Source organism: Trachurus trachurus, assembly GCF_905171665.1.
Source record: "Trachurus trachurus genome assembly, chromosome: 6".
Lineage (NCBI taxonomy): Eukaryota > Metazoa > Chordata > Actinopteri > Carangiformes > Carangidae > Trachurus > Trachurus trachurus.
The window spans coordinates 24,878,052-24,896,385 of record NC_139897.1 but is presented as its reverse complement, the minus strand read 5'-3'; the positions used below and the strand labels follow the sequence as shown (position 1 = coordinate 24,896,385).

Genomic DNA, 18,334 nt, shown 5'->3' with positions numbered 1-18,334 from the left:
ATGCATTATTTGGTAGTTTTCTTTTTATTTTCACTTAGGGGGATTTTTTTTTTGCAGATGCAGCTCAGTTATCCAGGTTAATAATCAGTTTTAAAAGAGAAACTGCTGCATCTGTGATTCTGGACTTCAGGCTGATCTCTGCAGATAGATGTTTGCTGGTATTAGCTCCTCAAAAGGCAGAGACAGACAGACGGATGGACTGAATCTGCACAGTGGTTTAGTCGTAGGATGAAGGCGAAAAGGAGGAGGAGGACAACGCAACAAGCAGAGATTAGAAGGCAGAACAGATCGGCTCGGACTCGGGAACAAAAAAAACAAAACAAAAATGAGAGTCTGAACAAGTGCGAGAGGAGCAAGACAGTGAATGGAAATCAGGAGTGTTACAAGAGGAGCTAGAAGAGAGGAGCCGAGAGACGAGAAACAATAGGACGTGAGAACGACAGAGAAAAGCACGAGTGTGAGAAAACTGTCAAAAAAAAAGAAAAAGAATAGACAGCTCAAGACTGTGGGAAAGCAACATGGAGAGAGCCCAAAACAGCAAGACTGTGAGAAAGAGAGAATTAGCATTCGAAACCCGTTTCCTCTCGTCTTCTTCTCCTTCTTCTCCTCCTCTCTTCATCCTTTTTATATCGGCCCAACAGCGCTGTTGCCCGCACTGATTAAGCTGCCACTGAAGCAGCCGAATAAAAAAAAACCACAGTGCCGCTATTAGCCCCGGACTCCAGATAGATGTTAGTGACACGTCCAGACCCAAATTAACTCCAATCACTGAGATCTGACTCATTCCAAAAGCATTATAACAAAAGTAAAGCTCTCTGGGTCGGAGCCGCTGCGTGCCAGATTCCTGCATTATGTCAGAATTAATTCTCACAGTTCATCATCACAAGAGAGTCGAAGCTTTTAAAATGGGCGTGTATGTAGTAAGTATCTGGCACTGCTGTAAAATTAATCAATATACAGTGTGAGTAATGGCTCTGTCCCTTTTTTTTGTCGCTCTCTGTTGCTTTATAAAGACCATAATACGCTGGTTATGTGCAGTAATCGGCAGCTTAATTTCCCCCCCATCACATGTCGTCTGTCTACTCTGCTACAGTATAAACCACCTGTCACCGTTTTGTTCTGAGGAAGTCGTCGTCGATGTATTATTTCTTATTTTCTCCAGCAGTAAGCACAACCACAGCAGATTGTGTGCTGCTGCTGCTGCTGCTGCTGCTGAGCCAGAGAGTCAAAGGTTATGTTTTCAGAAAATATCAGAGAAAAAAAAAAATCCTGCTGATGCAGAAAATGAGGTGGTGCAACAACAACAAGAGCAGCAGCAGCAGCAGCAGCAGCGCAGGTTCAGATGATAACAGCTTTTAACTCCCTCCTCATGATGTGTCATCCATCTCTCTCTCTGTGTTTCCTGCAGGTCCAGACACTTACCTGGAGGGAATCGCCTACATTAAGTCTCACTACGAGAGCAAGAACAAGTCGACCAACAAAGAGGTCTACTCCCACGTGACCTGCGCCACCGACACCAACAACATCCAGTTTGTCTTCGACGCCGTCACCGACGTCATCATAGCCAATAACCTGCGGGGCTGCGGCCTCTACTGATGATGATGATGATGCTGTTTAGATATTTTTACCCATGTATTTACTTACCTGACGTGGGTGAATACATTTGTTAGGTATGTGGTGTGTGTATGTGTGTGTGTGTGTGTGTGTGATGTCGTCATCATGTCCTACGTCGTCGACGCCATCATCAGGCTGATCACTGGTTCAACTTGACTCTTTAATTAACGAATCGATCGATTGGTTGGTTGGTTGGTTGGTTGGTTGGTTGAGACGCCTTTTAATCTTTTTTTTTTTTTAATTGTGTTTTGCCTGTTTTCCATCCATCATGTCAGTTCCTAGAGAAGATCCTCCAGGTTTGGTCGTATCTAAACTTCAAATCTGTTGCTCGTGCGCTGCAGATATTTTGCACAACACCGCACAGTTGATGTCTTGAGACTTTCTTGTAAATATATCAGTGCCTTACTCTGGATACAGTTTATGTCCAGTTTAAATATTTCTTATTATTTTAATGTAGATTTTACTCACTTGCTCTTATCTGCCATAAATGTGCCATAGTTGCATGGAGGGGCCTTTTGAAGCTGCATAAACTACGTCATTGAACTAGTCCTAATCAGATGTTAGCAGATGTTATCATATAAATCACAATTGGGGACCTTTGTTGCATGTTATAATGAATAACCCAATCCCACCCCCACTCACCCCTCTCCTTCTCTCTCTCCCCTATGTGATATGTGACTGTAGCATTTAGCCACGCCCACTAAACTATACAACTTCAAAATGACTAATCTTGATAAATGTGTACATAAATAAATAAAAATCCAGACAAAAGTAGGTTAACCAATCCAATCAGAGTGCAAAGTAATTACAGTCCAACTCACAATAATGATCCTGATGATGTGATTTCACAGTTTAACAGTTTTATTTAAGTTTATAAGATGTATCTAATAGGAGTCTCTGAGTCTGGTTGTCTTTAAGTGATATATGTGACATCATAAAAGCATGTTTAATTAAGAAACATCTTCCACAACTAAAAAAGCTTAAATAATTTTTTTTTTCAATTGAGTAATTTGTATGTTCTCCCAAATTGATGTCCTATGATTATTAATTGACATAAGGTCTTTTTATTATGTGTACTATATTTATTTATTAGATTTTGGCCCATGTGAAAATCCATATTAAACAGTGTGATGCCTTTTGTGAGCACTGGATTCAACAAATAGGACTAATTAATGGCACCGAGCCCGTTCATCTCATCTCATCTCATCTCATCCTGCCCTCAAAGGCCTCGGAGAAACACGTAGAATCATAAAGGAGCTTCACGTCGGCTTCAATGTGGCAAAGCTTCGCTCGCACACACACACACACACACACACACACACAGAAACAAAGACAGAGAGAGAGAGAGACCTACAGGAGCAGAGGGATTTTCATGGAGACAGGACAGTTCAGAATATTAAATGTAATGAGACCAGAAATAATCCTGAGTCCTGTCACATTCACTAGGTTTCAGTTTGGACTCACTCAGTTTACCGGCTACATACGACATCATGTGACTGATTCTGTTTTTCCACCTTTTTATGAGTCCGTGTGAATGTGCGTCAAGTATTTTGTCAAGTTTTTATTCTGCGTCTGTTGACAGATTTGTTTTCACCAGCTGTGCAAGATACAGTCACAGATCTATACAGATGTGCAGCTGAGATAAAAATGAAGGCGGAGTTTGATTCGACCTATGAGTGCTCACATAATGAAGTAATACTAAGTTCTCATAGTTTACAGCATCAACATGTTGATGGCTGGTGTTTGGTGTGATCTCATTGGTTTATAGTTGTTCTTGTTCATTGGTTTGTTTGGACATTTAAACAGTTTTGACTTTGGCGACTCCTTGTGGTAGCAGGTATATATATATATGAACAGACACAGGGAGTGCCACTAGAGTAAAAATATTCTTTTATCACACACACCTGAGAATTAGATTTTGTTGCATCTTCTGCCATGTTCTGTTCGTTGTGTTTTGAGCAGCGGTTGTTTATAATTTCCCTAGATACGACCCGTTAAGTATTAATCATGTTATCATCAGTTAGTGTTGTTATTTCCAGACGACCACGTGTTTTAATCTTTGGTGCATTTCTCTCAGGGGACAAATATTGAAATAGATTAGAAAATTGTGCTTTTGATCAAATTTAGAGAAAAAAGTGTAAATTTTCTGAGTTTTTTTTTGTCTTTAACTTCAGTTGTTGTTGGTGGTAATCTGAGAGCGAGAGGTTTGCCGTCATCCTTCATCACCTCCGTCCGCATTTTTCCGATTGATTTTCCGGGCACTCGTGTTGCAGAATGCGCTGGTCCACTATAAAAAAAAACACTTTAAACAAAGAGGTACAAGAGGCAGCATGCTGACTCAACCACACAATTCCCAGATAATGCTTCAATGGAGGCATTGATTTTTTATACACGGCCGTAGGGGGCTGCAGCCATTGTGTCATATCCCTGTTGCCCACCACTCGGCCTTAATAAGCCAGAGGTGAGCACACACAGTCCTCTGGGATGTGAACGTCGGCCTTGTGACTGTTGCTTCAGCCCTGATGTTGTGCTTTTTTCCCCTAAATGAGGTCCTTTTCCTTTAGTGGGTAGACAACATCCCGGAGCGGCATAGTGGGGATTGTGGTTTGATGCCCAGTGCACAGTTTGGTTCAAATGAAGATTGATGATGATGATGATGATGTGAGCTTTTTGGAGGAGAGGTTTTGGTTTTAACCCTCCTGTTGTCCTTCTGGGTCAAATTGACCCAATCTGTTCACTTCCTCCATCCTTCTTTCCTTCCTTCCTTTCTCCCTTCCTTCTTTCCACAATCCTTTTTTCCCTTGCTTCTTTCCTTCCCTTCGTCCTTACTTCTTCTTCTTTCCTCTTTTGATCCAGTTGACGTGGTCTGTTCCCTCCCTCCATCTTTCTTTCCTTCCCTTTTCCCTTCCTTCTTTCCACAATCCTTTTTGCCTCCCTCCCTTCCTTCCTTCCCTTCGTCCTTACTTCTTTTTTGACCCAATCTGTTCCCTCCCTCCATCTATCTTTCCTTCCTTTTTCCCTTCCTTCTTTTCTCCCATCGTTCCCATCCTTCCTTCCTTCCTTCCTTCCTTCCTTCCTTCCTTCCTTCCTTCCTTCCTTCCTTCCTTCCTTCCTTCCTTCCTTCCTTCCTTCCTTCCTTCCTTCCTTCCTTCCTTCCTTCCTTCCTTCTATCCCTTTATCCTTCCTTCCTTCCTTCCTTCCTTCTTTCCCTTTGTCCTTCCTTCCTTCCTTTCGTCCTTCCTTCCTTGACCTGCTGTCATCAAAATGCACAGTGCCATTTGTTAGGTTATACACCTTTACCTGGCATTCATGTCATATCATTTTAGTTTATATAAGCTGCTGGACAATTTGAATTTCCAGGGGATGAATAAAGTATTTTTCTCCTCCTCCTCCTCCTCCTCCTCCTCCTCCTCCTCCCCTTCCCTCCCTGTCTCTTTATAAACAATAGTTTACAGCGTTATATAGAAGCTGAGCTCCTCTCGTCTCTGGGTCTCTGTTGAATTGACTGAACCGAGTGTGTTTGTAGCTTTGCAGGTAAACACAGGCAGAGAGCTGCTTTATTTATTCATAAGAAAAGTGTTTACTTTATTGCTCTCGTCCCTCCACACTCGAACAGCGAGGGCGTGTCTCCTCTTTCTGCTCGGAGCAGCAGCCGTAGAGTCAGACAGGTAGATGACGTCACCCGCAGCTCGTCCTCGCACATCTGTGCCAACGTTTCCTAATTAGAGACGGAGAGCTGCCCAGGGCTGTTGATCAGTCTGCTTTGTGTGTTTCTGTCTATTGTGTGTATGCATAATTGTGTGGTTACCTATGTGTGTGTCCATTGATAGTGTGTGTAAGAGACAATATCAGCCCATGGGTGTTGTGTGTGGATTAATTACCCAGAAGGCACCTGTCTACCCTTTCCACCAGCGCAGACAGGCCTTAGACACATGCACACACATGCACGCACATGCACTGAAGACACAAACATGCCCACAGGACTTAGAAATGTCACAACACCTTACTCGCCAGTGCCAAATTATACCAGCGTGTCCACCCGGCCTCAGATGTTTTGAGGTTCTCGTGCCAAACGAGGAGGAAGCTCCCGCTGCCGCCGCCGGTGCTGAGGGCGTTTTAGTCGATCACCTCGGCTCCTCCTCTGTTGATCTGTTACAGCGGAAGTGAAGCGGTCCTGCAGCGGTAACTGTTTAATTTGTCGGCTTCAGGAAGATGTGACGTAAAATATTCATAAAACTACAAAAGGATTTGGTCGCAAATGAATGCACACAACAGGTTTCCATCTTTGTTTTTGCTTTTGCACAGGAGGACAAACAAGTATTTCACATTAGTATGCTGAAGACATTGAACATCATCTGAGAAAAATGTAAAACAATCTATGGAAAATTTCAAATTTTCTGGAGACTAATTCGCCCTTGTGTCGTGTTTTTCCTGTAGCCGTGGATAAAAATCTAAAGAAGAATGAGCTGGTGAAACCAATAAAGCCGAAACCCCAATTCACATTCAGATGATTTATTTGCCCTCAGGGTGGTAACGGCAGCAAACTGCTCCTGCTTTGTCTTCCAACTTCAAATTTCATGCCTGTGTTGTTCACCTCAGGCAGCGCAGAGCGAGCAGAAACGGATCAGATTCATATAAAACTGAATCAACCCTCAGTTTTATTCACAATCTGGAATCAAACACTTGAATATTTTTCCACATTAGCAAGGAATTTAATTTGAAGGGCCATAACCGTTAACACGTTAGCTGTTTCCTTTAGTAACAGGTCATTAGATGAAAGCTTGCACCTGCTGTTAGTTATTACCCCAACAACAGATTGTGACAGTTCATTCACAAGAGACGTGGTATTTGGATCATCAGCTCTCGCCTTGTGTTGTTTCGTCCAGCAGGATTTATCACACATTAAACTGGAACTAATAAACTGCGATAGGTCAGCGTCAGGGCAGCGCGCTGTTGGTTTCATGGTGCAGATTCAAAGTTCAAAAACGACAACTTTTGAATTGGTTTTGCCATTTTAAATGTAGGTGTGATGACTCAGTAACACCAGTATTATCGTAGAGACTTTAAAGTGGATGTGTTTTTGTAAAAAATGGACAAAAATGTGGCCATTGCAAGGGAGAGCAACTCTGAAATCAGAGGGGAGTGGAGGGCAGCAGTTTGATTTAACGCTCGACCTGTTACAACTGAGCCCAGGGTTCTTGGTTCTTTTTTGGGGAGAAGTAAAGAAACTAACAAACTCAGAAAGTAACGGAGAGATTGTGTGTCTCATCTCACACAGGATCATTTCATTTCCCCTGTGTGTTTGTTTCATACACCTGAACCTCCTCACTTCCTCTCTGTGATCCACTCCGTCCACCTCGCCGTCACACCGAGGCTCGAATGCTGGATTAATGTGTGTGTGTTTGCAGTATAGCCTACTGTATGTGTGTGTGTGTATGTGTGTGTGTGTGTGCTCGACCCCACTCCTGATGAATCACCAATAAACCTACAAACAACCAGTGCGAAATCACATCAACAGGCGAGACCAAAAGGGTCGTGGGAAATGTAGTTCATGGTCTTCTTGCATCAGTCCCAACAATAAATCATTGATTCCCTTATTCTTCAGTGAGAAGAAGAGATTTGTGGGTAATGTAGTCTGAGAGGAGGGATCTCAGGAGGGGTTAAAGGGTAAAAAAAAAAAATACTGCGTTGGTTTGTTTTTGTTTTATTTTCCTCAGTGGCCGCGGTGTGGATAATACAATCAGTGGTCCATTCAGATAACAAAGGTCCTGTGATGCTGCTGCTCCTCTGGGCTGCAGGTGGTGTCACAAAAGCAACGTTAGCACCTTGTGCCAAGTCAAAACCTTAGCAACATAAAAACAAAAGAAAAAAAAGCTGTTTAAATGTCACAATAGCAGCCAGATGAAGAACTATTCAGATCTAAAAATTTAATGTCAGATGCTTCCTATGTAAAGATTTAAATGAGCTCTTGTGGTGTTTTTTTTGTTTTGTTTTTTTTGCTGACATATTTATGCTAAATTTAGAACCAGAGTTTCGCCTGCAAACATCTTATAATTTGTTTCTGTTTCTTTCTCAACTTTGCCAATAACGGATGAAATGAGCACATAAGTCGCTGCAAAGACCCCTTGCTCTAACGCCGGACTGGGAGAGGAGTCAGAAAGCCGCAGGGCGCACAACGATAATGAAACTTGTGTAGAATTAAAGAGGCAGAGAATGAACTGGTGAAACGTTCACTGTCCACGGCCGTTTGAGCTTTTTTTTAAAAAGAAAATGTCCATTTAACATCTCTCTTTTGCTCTGCGTCAGCACCAACCAACACCTGTCTATAATGTACAGATCACCCACAGCAAATGTGTGTATGTGTGTGTATGTGTGTGTGAGTGTGAGTGCACTGAGAGTAAAAAAAAAAGAAATGTATCTGCTGTATCTCCCTCACTGCTGTGATAATTTATTGAACGTTGTATTTATACATGAGAGAAAAGATAATAAAGCACCACATGAGTAACTTGATCCGTGTGATTATTTTCCTGTGACCTGATTATTTCCTCTGTGTGTGTGTGTGTGTGTGTATTACTGTGTGTTTGCATTGTTTAATTGTGGAGAATAAGTTTAATTTGCTTCTTCCCTGTGTTTTTCTCTCAACACTGATTATTTATTGAAAACAAATATTTCCTGAACAGGCTCATTTTGTAACCGCCACTGTTCCTTGTTTGGCATTTTCAGCGCGAGACAAAAGAAATCGCTCCTCAGTCAGCATCTCTGTCGCTGCACAATGTGTTCGGAGAGCGTTGCATCTAATTCAATTACAGATGCACCGGCAGTGAATGTGCAAGAAAATGTCTGATGTATTTCTGTCTCATTCTTTCACCGTCTTTTCCACCCCTCTCTCTCTCTCTCTCCCTCTCTCCTTCTCCCTCCAACAGAATCGCATGCACGAGTCCCTGATGCTGTTCGACTCCATCTGCAACAACAAGTTCTTCATCGACACCTCCATCATCCTCTTCCTCAACAAGAAGGATCTGTTTGCAGAGAAGATCAAGAAGTCTGCGCTCAGCATCTGCTTCCCCGAATACGCAGGTAAAAAGAAAGAAAGACAAAAAAAGATTGTAACATTTGGAAAGAAAACTGTCTTTCTTGGCTGCAGCTCTCCAAACGCGTAAAGCAGGAACAAAAGTTGACAGGTGTACGAAATTGATTTCTTTTTCGAGGAAACAAAAAGCTGTGGGACTGTGAAACTGAGTCCAATCACATGGGACAGGACTCGATACGCAACAGAGTGAGTGGTCAAGTAATCTGACATCTGATAGGGAACAACAGGGAGAAAAACACCAGACAGGTTTCTGTTGTTTTGTCACAATCGCTGTGGACAGGTTTAAATGGCGTGAAGAATACAGAAAGGTCAGCCTTGACGTATTTACACACCTCCAAAGGGATCATGGAACTTAAAAGAGGAGGAAACAATGAGCAATTAATAATAATTTTATCCAAATGTGACAATATCTGTCTCCATCACAAGTGAAGTCTTTTATATCTTTTATAATTCATACAATAAAAACAGAGGCATTCATTTTCTTTTAGGAGATTTGCATATTCCCATCTGTTAAACAGCATTTTCACTTTTGCGTTTATGTTTCTGAACAGCTTTGAAATCACACGTTAGTGGATTTTGTGGAGAGACATAATCCTTGGTGCTCCAGCTGTTTCCAGTCTTTATTACTAAGCAAAGCCAAACAGGTGATAGCTTTTTTATTTATCATAGAGCGTCTTGGCAGGAAAGCAGATCAAAAATATTTCCAAACATGTCAAACAGTTCCTTTGAAGGAGCTTGATTTTGTTGAACTACTGTAGAAAATAAAAATCTCAAAGCTGTAGAATTTGCCTGAAAGCTAATGCATAAACATAAAAAAATACTGATGAAAGCAGAAGAAAGTAAGCAACACTAGTTAAACTGATATGCTATATTTATTTTTCAAATTTATTTAAAGGCCCCATGGCATGAAAAATGTGATTTTTGTTATTTTTTCGGGCTTGGGGAGGTCTCTGGGCCACATATATACTGTCCCATGCATCAAACTGGTCATAAACGGAGAAACACACACCACCCATTTTTATGAACATTCTCTTTAAGACGAGCAGATAGCACTTCCTCCTTTCTGTGATGTCACACACAAGGTAACTCCGCCCACCGTGACCAGTTGTTTTCTTTCAATTTTTATGAATGCAGCTTATGCTTCAGTTACTTGCCTGTGATTGGCCCGACCACATGCCACTCAAAAACAGTGAGCCAATCAGAGGAGAGGTTCTCATTCTCTCTTCTGATTGGCCAAATGACCTGTGCCTGCTAGAGCTCCAGAAAGAGGCAACAGAAAGGGGCAATATAGACTATATTAAGCAGATCACAGGTACTCAAAACCAATGATACATCTTGTTAGGGATATCAGCAGGTAAATAAACCCAGAGAAAAGTGCACAGCATGGGGCCTTTAACCACGTAGACATATCTGAGAGTAGCAAGGGGCGACCTGGCGAAGAGGGAAACGGCACAAACCACCATAAACTACAGAGTCAAGAACAATTGACAAACAAAAATGGCAACTGTCCACTGATCTCATGTTGTCATTTGAAGTAGGATTATATAAGATGTGGCAGCTTTAAAGGGATAGTTCAACATTTTGGCAAATTGGCCCATTGCCATAATCCCTATAGTCCTAGCAGTAGGTTCGTTACCTTTATTTGTCGGTGCAAGCTATTTTTAGAATGGCGGAGCAGAGCCGTGAGCTGCTCAGAGCTACGCTACGGAGGCTAATGGGATTTCTTGGTTTCCCTCATCAAACTCATCAAATACACAATCCAACAACTCCAAAACGCTCTGGTGGACAAGTTGTGACCTGCACATTCACCACGCTATGAGATAATAACAGAACGTTACCAGACAGAGTTGTTTTAGAGGCAAATGCAGAGACTGCTTGCTGAAAAACTGTCCCCGAGAGGAACGCGCATCAGCAGTTTTGCATGAATTTACCTCTAAAACAACTCTGTCTTGTAGCGTTTTGGAGTTTTTGGATTGTGTATTAGCTCGCATGACAAATAAAGGTAACGAACCTACTGCTATGACTACAGGAATTATGGCAATAGGCCAATTTACCAAAATGTTGAACTATCCCTTTAACTAAGAGCATAGATACATCGATAAAGTGAAACTCAACCAATAAGAGCTTATAAACAAAACTCAGGACAGTACAGTTATAGAGCAGCAGAGATTTTAAAAAAGAGAGTAGATGTAGCTGTGTCAGAGAGGAGGAGAAGGAGAAGAAGAAGAAGGGACGGGGAGTGAGAGAGCAGGAGACGGTCACGCTTGGTCGGCCGTGAACACAGAGCGGAGGAGATGGCAAGTGAAAGCTGTCTCCTGCCGTCTCCACAGGCCGCAGCTCTGTGAGCCGCGCAGCCCATTCACTTCCGTCTCTCATGCTTTACTCACTCTCTGCTAACCGCCTTGATAATCACACTGAGTCCATGTGACACATTCAATCCCTCTCTCCCTCCATCATCACATTCCTACTGAATGAGAAGCCTGTTATAAATGCAGTGTGTGTTTAAAAAAAAAAAAAAAAAAAAGGAAACAAAGACAAAAATAAACCAACAATGTTAAAATAGCAAACAACGCAGCACAACTTCCAGACTTGCTGGATTTATTTAGTAAAATAAATATGAAAAGTCTTTTTGTGTGTGTGTGTTTGTTTTGTTTTTTATTCATACCCCTGGTGGTATCATGAGACAGAAGACACTGGGCTACTTTACTTATTGTATGTATCCTCATACAGTATAGCCTCTGTCTTTCTTTTTCTTTCTTCATTTACTTCATATAACAATGTCAGCTGCTGTATGTTCATTTTGTATGTAGGTTTTTTGTTTTTTTGTTTTTTTTTTGTTTTCTGAAGCCTGTGAATATTCTCATTTGTCCAGGTCATCGTTATCCCCTCGTTAACCTCTTGGATGAGAGGTGAAACGTCTTCCTAGACAAATAACCAAGTCCAGTTGCTTTTGACTGAAATTTCTTTGAGGTTTTGTTTTCTTCTATTTTTTTTTTTTTTTGTTTAAAAAGTGAAAATAAAATATTCAATAAATATTAAAAGGAGCTGCAGCCATCAACAGTGAAAAGCTAAACAAACGTGAACTCCAGCTTCACTGTTTTTATGTAAATACACAACGTTAACCTGCTGGAAAACACCTGCTCACCTGGGGACAGGTGTCACACACACACACACACACACACACACACACACACACACACACACACACACACACACACACACACACACACACACACACACACACACACACACACACACAGACGTTATCTAGTCCAGGGTGGTGTTAGCACGACCAGCAGCTGGTTAGTGTAACACGATGAGGATGTGCGTTGATTTTATAATTAGTGTCGTCTTCACAGGTTCTTTGGTGAACACACAGATGTTTGAAACCTCTATTCACACACATATGTTTAAAGTTTTTTTCTCTCTATTCTCTTGTCTCTTCGTCTCCATCCAGGACCCAACACCTACGAGGACGCAGCAGCGTACATCCAAGCACAGTTCGAGAGCAAGAACCGCTCTCCAAACAAGGAAATCTACTGTCACTTGACCTGCGCCACGGATACAGGAAACATCCAGGTGGTGTTTGACGCTGTGACCGACATCATCATCGCCAACAACCTCCGAGGGTGTGGCTTGTACTGAGCACACTCCCCCTTCCCCCTCCGTAATACCCCCCCTCTTTGCCCCCTCCTCTCTCCCTCTTCCTCCTCTTCTTCCTCCTCCTCCTCTTCCTCCTCCCTCCTTGCTCCTGTTCCTTTGACACTGCTGTGGAAATGATGATGGTGGTGATGATGATGATGATGGTGATGATTCTGCTGATTATTTAAAGAAAAAAGAAAGAAAAATGCAACTAGGTACATATTAATAATGAGGATAATTTAAAAAAAAAATAGGCATACGTATATATAAATATATATATATATAATGTTTTTAGTTCTCGTCTCTTTCTCTTCTCCTCCCGCTCCGACTTCTCCTCCTGATGACCTTTGGCCTGCTGCCAAGCAAACAAATTTGTTTTAGTAGAAAACATGAGACCCTGCAGCCTTGAAAACTTCTTGAACAAAGTCGATGAAAGCCTCCGTTCCTGTTCTCCTCTCTGTTTCTTTCTCAATGTCTTTTTGTTGGTAACAAAAACAAAACCTGTACTTGTTTTTTGTTTTGAGCAGATTTTTTTTTTTATTATTATGAGTATGAATATGACTTCTGTTTTATTTTTGTTGATCATGTGTGTATTTATTACATGAGTATAAGTCTGTACACTGATTTTTATTCACATTTTGCCTCACCTGACACCTTTATTTGTTTATTATTTCTTGTTTTTCTTTTTTTTTCTTTTTGCTATAGTAGTGATTACATAATAACGATTTATGCGGAGATCTGTGAAAATGTGGATAACAGAAACAAACAGCAGTCGGGTCGGCCAAAACCTTACAAACAAACTCCTGAGACCTGCTGAAAACTGACAACGCCGATTTTTTAACGTTAGTCTTTTGTTTACATTAGCCGAGACATTTTAAAATGTTTGTTGTCGATTTTTTCTTTTGTTTTTTTTTTGTTTTTTTCTTGATCATTCGTTTTACTCCCTGCATTCGAGACGTGGTTTTCATCCACAGGAAGTGAAGTGGCTTCCCGTGTGGTCCTGAAGCCTGGCCTCGGCCATCAGCCAACCCGAGGGGGTCGTGGCTGCGCCCGAGAGCCAATAGGAAAAATGTGCTAAACGTCCAATCAGTGCCATGTAATTGAGGTACTGTACTGTAGATAGCTACGCTTTTAGAAGCAAGTACACAACGTTATAACTCTACCTTCCTCACTGTTATAACCTCTAAGACCTACTAACATCCTCCATGTAAGGAAACTCACTCTTGGTTTGATAATGGTTGATTAATTTATTAATGTATTTATTGATTGATTGCCTGTCCTACACACACCTATCTGTCTGTCTCTCTCTCTCTCTTCATTTACACACACCACCATGCCTTTACTTCTCTCACATCCATCCATTTATCTCAATCATTTTGCCTTCTTTTGGCATGACGCCCAGATTTCAGGGGGTGGGGTGGTAACAGAAGCCCCCCTCGTCTTTTTTTGCCAACCGACCCTCTTCTTCCTCTTCTTCCTCCTCCTCCTCTTTCTCCTCTTCCTCTTGAAGCCCTGACACAGATAGCATGAGATACTCAAGCCTTTGTATAAAGAGACCGGTTTAAAAAAAAAGAAAAAGGAAAAAAAAGCTTCTCATCAATACTGTTCAGATAATAACAAAAAAAAATTCTTTTAATAAAAATTGCAAAAGTTAAATAAAAAAAAGATGAGGAAAAAAACTACAAAAAAAGACATAAGAAGATGGATAGCAGCAAATGAAGGAGACAGGTGATTGGTTCCTGAACCGGAAGGGGGCGGGGTCAAATCTGAAAAAGAAAAAACTAAAAAAAAAACTAAATAAATAAAAAAAGTGAGAGTTGTAGTTTCAAAGAGTAGAAAAGTGATGTGGGAGGTTCGGAAGAAGACGTGTAGATTTTGGGGATTCTTGCCGTGACATGTAGAATTCATAGTGGGGGAAAAAAAGTCTACACTTATTATTACAATAATTAATAATAAAAAACCAATGAACATGGGTATTACCACAACATCATCAACAACAAAGACGATGACAACAACCACAACGACGACGATGACGATCGTGATAATCCTGTAATATTCTCAAAAGATAATCTTTCTTGTGCTTTGTAGCTACAGAACATTTTTCTCTATATCTCCCTTTTTTAAATAATAAAAAAGATGTTTTGCAAAAAGGGGTTCCAGTTGGACAGCGAGCTGATTTGGACCCGTGGCGATCTCAGACCGACCCCGTGTTGTTGTAATGCTCTGAACTGTGCCCCCTCCTCCTCCTCCTCCTCCTCCTCTTGCCCTCAACCAACTGCCCCACACACACATACCTACCCCTCCTCCCCCTCCCCCTCCCCAACCTTACCCTCTTTACCGTTTTGCCTGTTTCCCTGCATTAGAACCGTGTCCTCACTTTAGCCTGACTCAGAACGATTAAATATAATATTATAACAATATCTATTTTTTATTATTTCAGGAAGATGATGAAAAAAAAACAAAAAAACAACCACTTTTTTTGGGGAGAGCACGTTTCTCGCTGCGTTCGCTAGTTAGGGACGCCGCATGTACACACATCAATGCTGTATAAAGTCATGCTCCTTTCTTCTTCTTCTCCTCCTCCTCCTACTTCTACTTCTTCTTCTTATTCTTCTGTCTCTTTTCAGTTCGACACACACCTTCCAGGTCTACAATGAAAAGCACAGTTCTCACGTCTCTCACACACACACACACTTTTCTCGCACTCTCACACACATTACACACACAATAAAGTAGATTTGGAAATTTGTTATCTATTCATACCTAATCTATGTTACCCCTCATCGATCTATCTACCCATCTATCTATATAGACCTCTCTCTTTCTTGCCTTCTTCAGTTCTAGTTTTTAAAAGAGAAAACAACTGTGTATAATGACATGATATACCTGTTTTTGGCATTCTGTTCCTGTTACCTTCATTATTTTTTATTTGACCTCCTCTTCGTTCTGTTCTTTACCCAGTGAATGCTTTTTTCTGTGCAGCTTTTTTTTCAATCTCTCACTCTCTCTCTCTCTCTCTCTCTCTCTCTCTCTCTCTCTCTCAATCTATCTCTCTCTCTCTCTCTCCCTGTACTCCTCTTTAGTGAATGGTTGTTATTTCATGTGGGATGTCCGTGCTGGAAAAACCAATCGAATGTAGTGTTTACATTAAAAAGCCACTGTTTTCATGACTACAAAAAAAAGGCCAACCTCTTCTTGTCTCCAGTTCGTTCATTCAGTATCGCTGTGTCTACGTCACTCACTCATCCAGCTCTTCCATGGTGAAGAGTCGACATATTTTGTTTTTTCTTGTTCATTTGTTGAAGTTGGAATCTGATTAAAAATGATTAATAACTTCTCTAAACAATGTGACAGATATCAGTTTCAGATCAGGTTTCAGGATTATTGTTGGTTGAATGATGATCTCCTTTAATTGCATTTTAATAAACACACTCTCTCTCTCTCTTTCTTCTTTCTCTCCCTGTGTTCACCGCTGGGCGTCCAATAGGCAGCACCAGGCAGCCTGATGCCACAGCAGTCACACAGGGAGAAAATTAATTATCTCACTACACAAAACATTTTCCAATTATTTTCTTCTAATGCGCCACACTGACCTGTGTAGCTCTGCTGCAACAGTTTAATCCTTAGACTGTAAATAAAGATGGACATACGCACACTGGACTACCTTTAACTGGAGGCAGCGACACCCTCAATTTACGCAGAACCTTACGTTTTAATAACATTTAAACAAGTGAGTTATATAAAGTGAAAGAGGAAATTAGCTGTTGAGATTAAAATTGTTTTTTCACCAGACATCTCTTCTGTAAAGTTGGTGATTTATTAAACATGGGAGTCTGACTCTTTGTTGGAGCCTCTAGTGGCCGTTTGAAGAAGTGCAGCTTTTGGCACTTGTCATGCCACTGGCTTCAATCTCCAGAAAACTTGTCCAGATGTTGATTCATCACAGCTCTTGAATGCACCAAGTAGTCTCTTTGATGTGCAAATCACACATTTCCTTTTTTATTCCAGGTTTTTTCATTATTATCTTAAAATTCATCAGCCGACATGAAATAAAGAGGAGCCAGATGACGGCAGTAAATTAATTCATCTACAGTCATTGTGAATGAATGTTTAAAACTGGCTAACATTCCCATCAGTTATGATACAACAGCAGTTTCAGCATTGATTAGAGGAGTAACAACAACACTGCAGCTTTACAAGCAGACAGATGTTAGTGCTGTGAGTCTGGGATGGAAATAAAACCTACATCTGTACAGACAGTGGGCCTTGATGGTTTTGATTATCCCCTGAATTTCCCTCTAGGGCCACTAGTTTTTTGACGTTGTGTTTTTTTAGTGAAATATTTTTATGAATATCGGATGGATTTTCCACAAAATTTATTAAAAGAAATTCAACGCCTTCAAGACTGAACTGGAATAACTGAAATGATAAGTAAACCTTCTATCTAGTGCCATCATAGGGACAAATACAACTTTGGTTTTTGCCTCAATAGCTGTAAAACAAACAACCAACAAGTCTCAGCTGCAGCTGCCTCTCTTGTACTGTCAATTAGCTCATATATGCAGGCTAAATTAGGAAGGTGAATATAGCAAATTAAGAGTTTTAAGGGAATGAAAAAAAATATGGTTTTAGCTTTGAAACATCTGCCCCTCACGCACACACACACATCCTTGTAATGCTATCTTTGTGAGGACATTCATTGACATAATGTATTCCCTAGCCCCTTACCCTAACCTTAACCATCCAAAACAAATGCCTAACCTTAACCTTATATAAACCTAATTATAACCTAAAGTCTTAACCCTCAAACAGCCCTTGGAAAAAGTGAGCACCGGCCAAAATGTCCTCACTTCTCAAAAATGTTCTCACTCTGTTGGTTAAAAACTCTTGCCGTCCTCACAACGTAGTAAGTACAAGAACACACACAGACACACACACATAAACAAACATGTTGTTTCCTGTCATTGCCCACAGTTGACCCCCAAGGGGAAGGAAGTCATGAAGTGAGTTGACATATTTTAGGGGGACAAACACAAACACACTTTTACTATCTGTTTCTTGCTCAATCTAAGTCTCACACACACTCAAACACAACACATAGAGGACACGTGAGAGTCTGTTCACCTGTCTACTTACTTTATAGATTCACAAACTTAACAGGTTATGAGATTTGTGAGACACACACATAGCCGATGTACATCAGTAAAGGGAGTAATCCATACAGTAGCTACTCACACTTCACTGTGTAGAACTCACTCACTCAGGCCTGACCTTATAAAGGTGAATCTCGACTGTACTCAGGTCCTATTGACATGAAAAGTCACACACACACAGAGATCAGACAGCGCTCATGTCGCTGCAGATAGAAAGGTAAATGTGAGCTGCAGTGATAGTGGGCATGCAGATAGAGGTTGTGTCAGACTGTTCATTCATTCACACATGAGGAGAGAGGGTGGAGGCAGAGAGGAGCCTTTCATCCTTGTTGCTGTGGAAGAAGCTGTGAGGGAAAGGCTGGTTCACTGGGTTCAAGCGTAGCGGAGAGAGAGTGAGGAGAGAGCATCAGACAACAGAGAGGAGGGGTGGAGGGGGAGAAAGGAAGGGAAACCTCTGGATGTTGTCCACTCCCCTCACACAAACTGCTTAAAAAATTAAGTACCTCTGACTCGCGTCTTTCTCAGCACACAGTTTGACTTGACCCCTCAGTTCACCTACAGCTTCTGCTTTGTTTGTTTGCACCCACATCAGCTGGGGGGGTTAAAAACTGACTGGTCTGCATAAGGAAATCTACAAGTGAAAGAAAGTATCATGAATTAAATAAAGCAATGAAGATAAACTGGGTCATTTTTTATTTAAGAGTTTATTCAACATAGGAGGTTTGGTCAATAAAAAGTATAACAATTGCTATCATCACAGTTAGCATCAGTATGATGATTCTGTCTGGTGCAGAGAAAACCAAGATGGCAATGTAGGCTACACATGCAGTTGCCG

General features: G+C 41.1%; 1 protein-coding gene across 3 annotated transcripts in view; it reads left to right on the top strand.

Moving 5' to 3' along the window:
* LOC310987527 (guanine nucleotide-binding protein G(o) subunit alpha) overlaps nt 1–12,769 on the top strand; it is a 106,254-nt gene extending 93,485 nt beyond the window's left edge. The window contains exons 8-9 of one of the 3 annotated variants that reach the window (XR_014595450.1): nt 1,409–4,177; nt 4,208–4,537. Coding sequence is in view for 2 of the 3 variants with exons in the window: in XM_083973833.1 (XP_083829959.1) it covers nt 8,538–8,691; nt 12,162–12,349 (342 nt within the window). In the remaining variant the exon portion in view is untranslated. Of the gene's footprint in view, nt 1–1,408; nt 4,538–8,537; nt 8,692–12,161 lie in introns of those variants that run through there. The other 2 variants (XM_083973833.1, XM_083973834.1) reach the window with 2 other exon arrangements.
* Nucleotides 12,770–18,334: the final 5,565 nt, after the last annotated feature.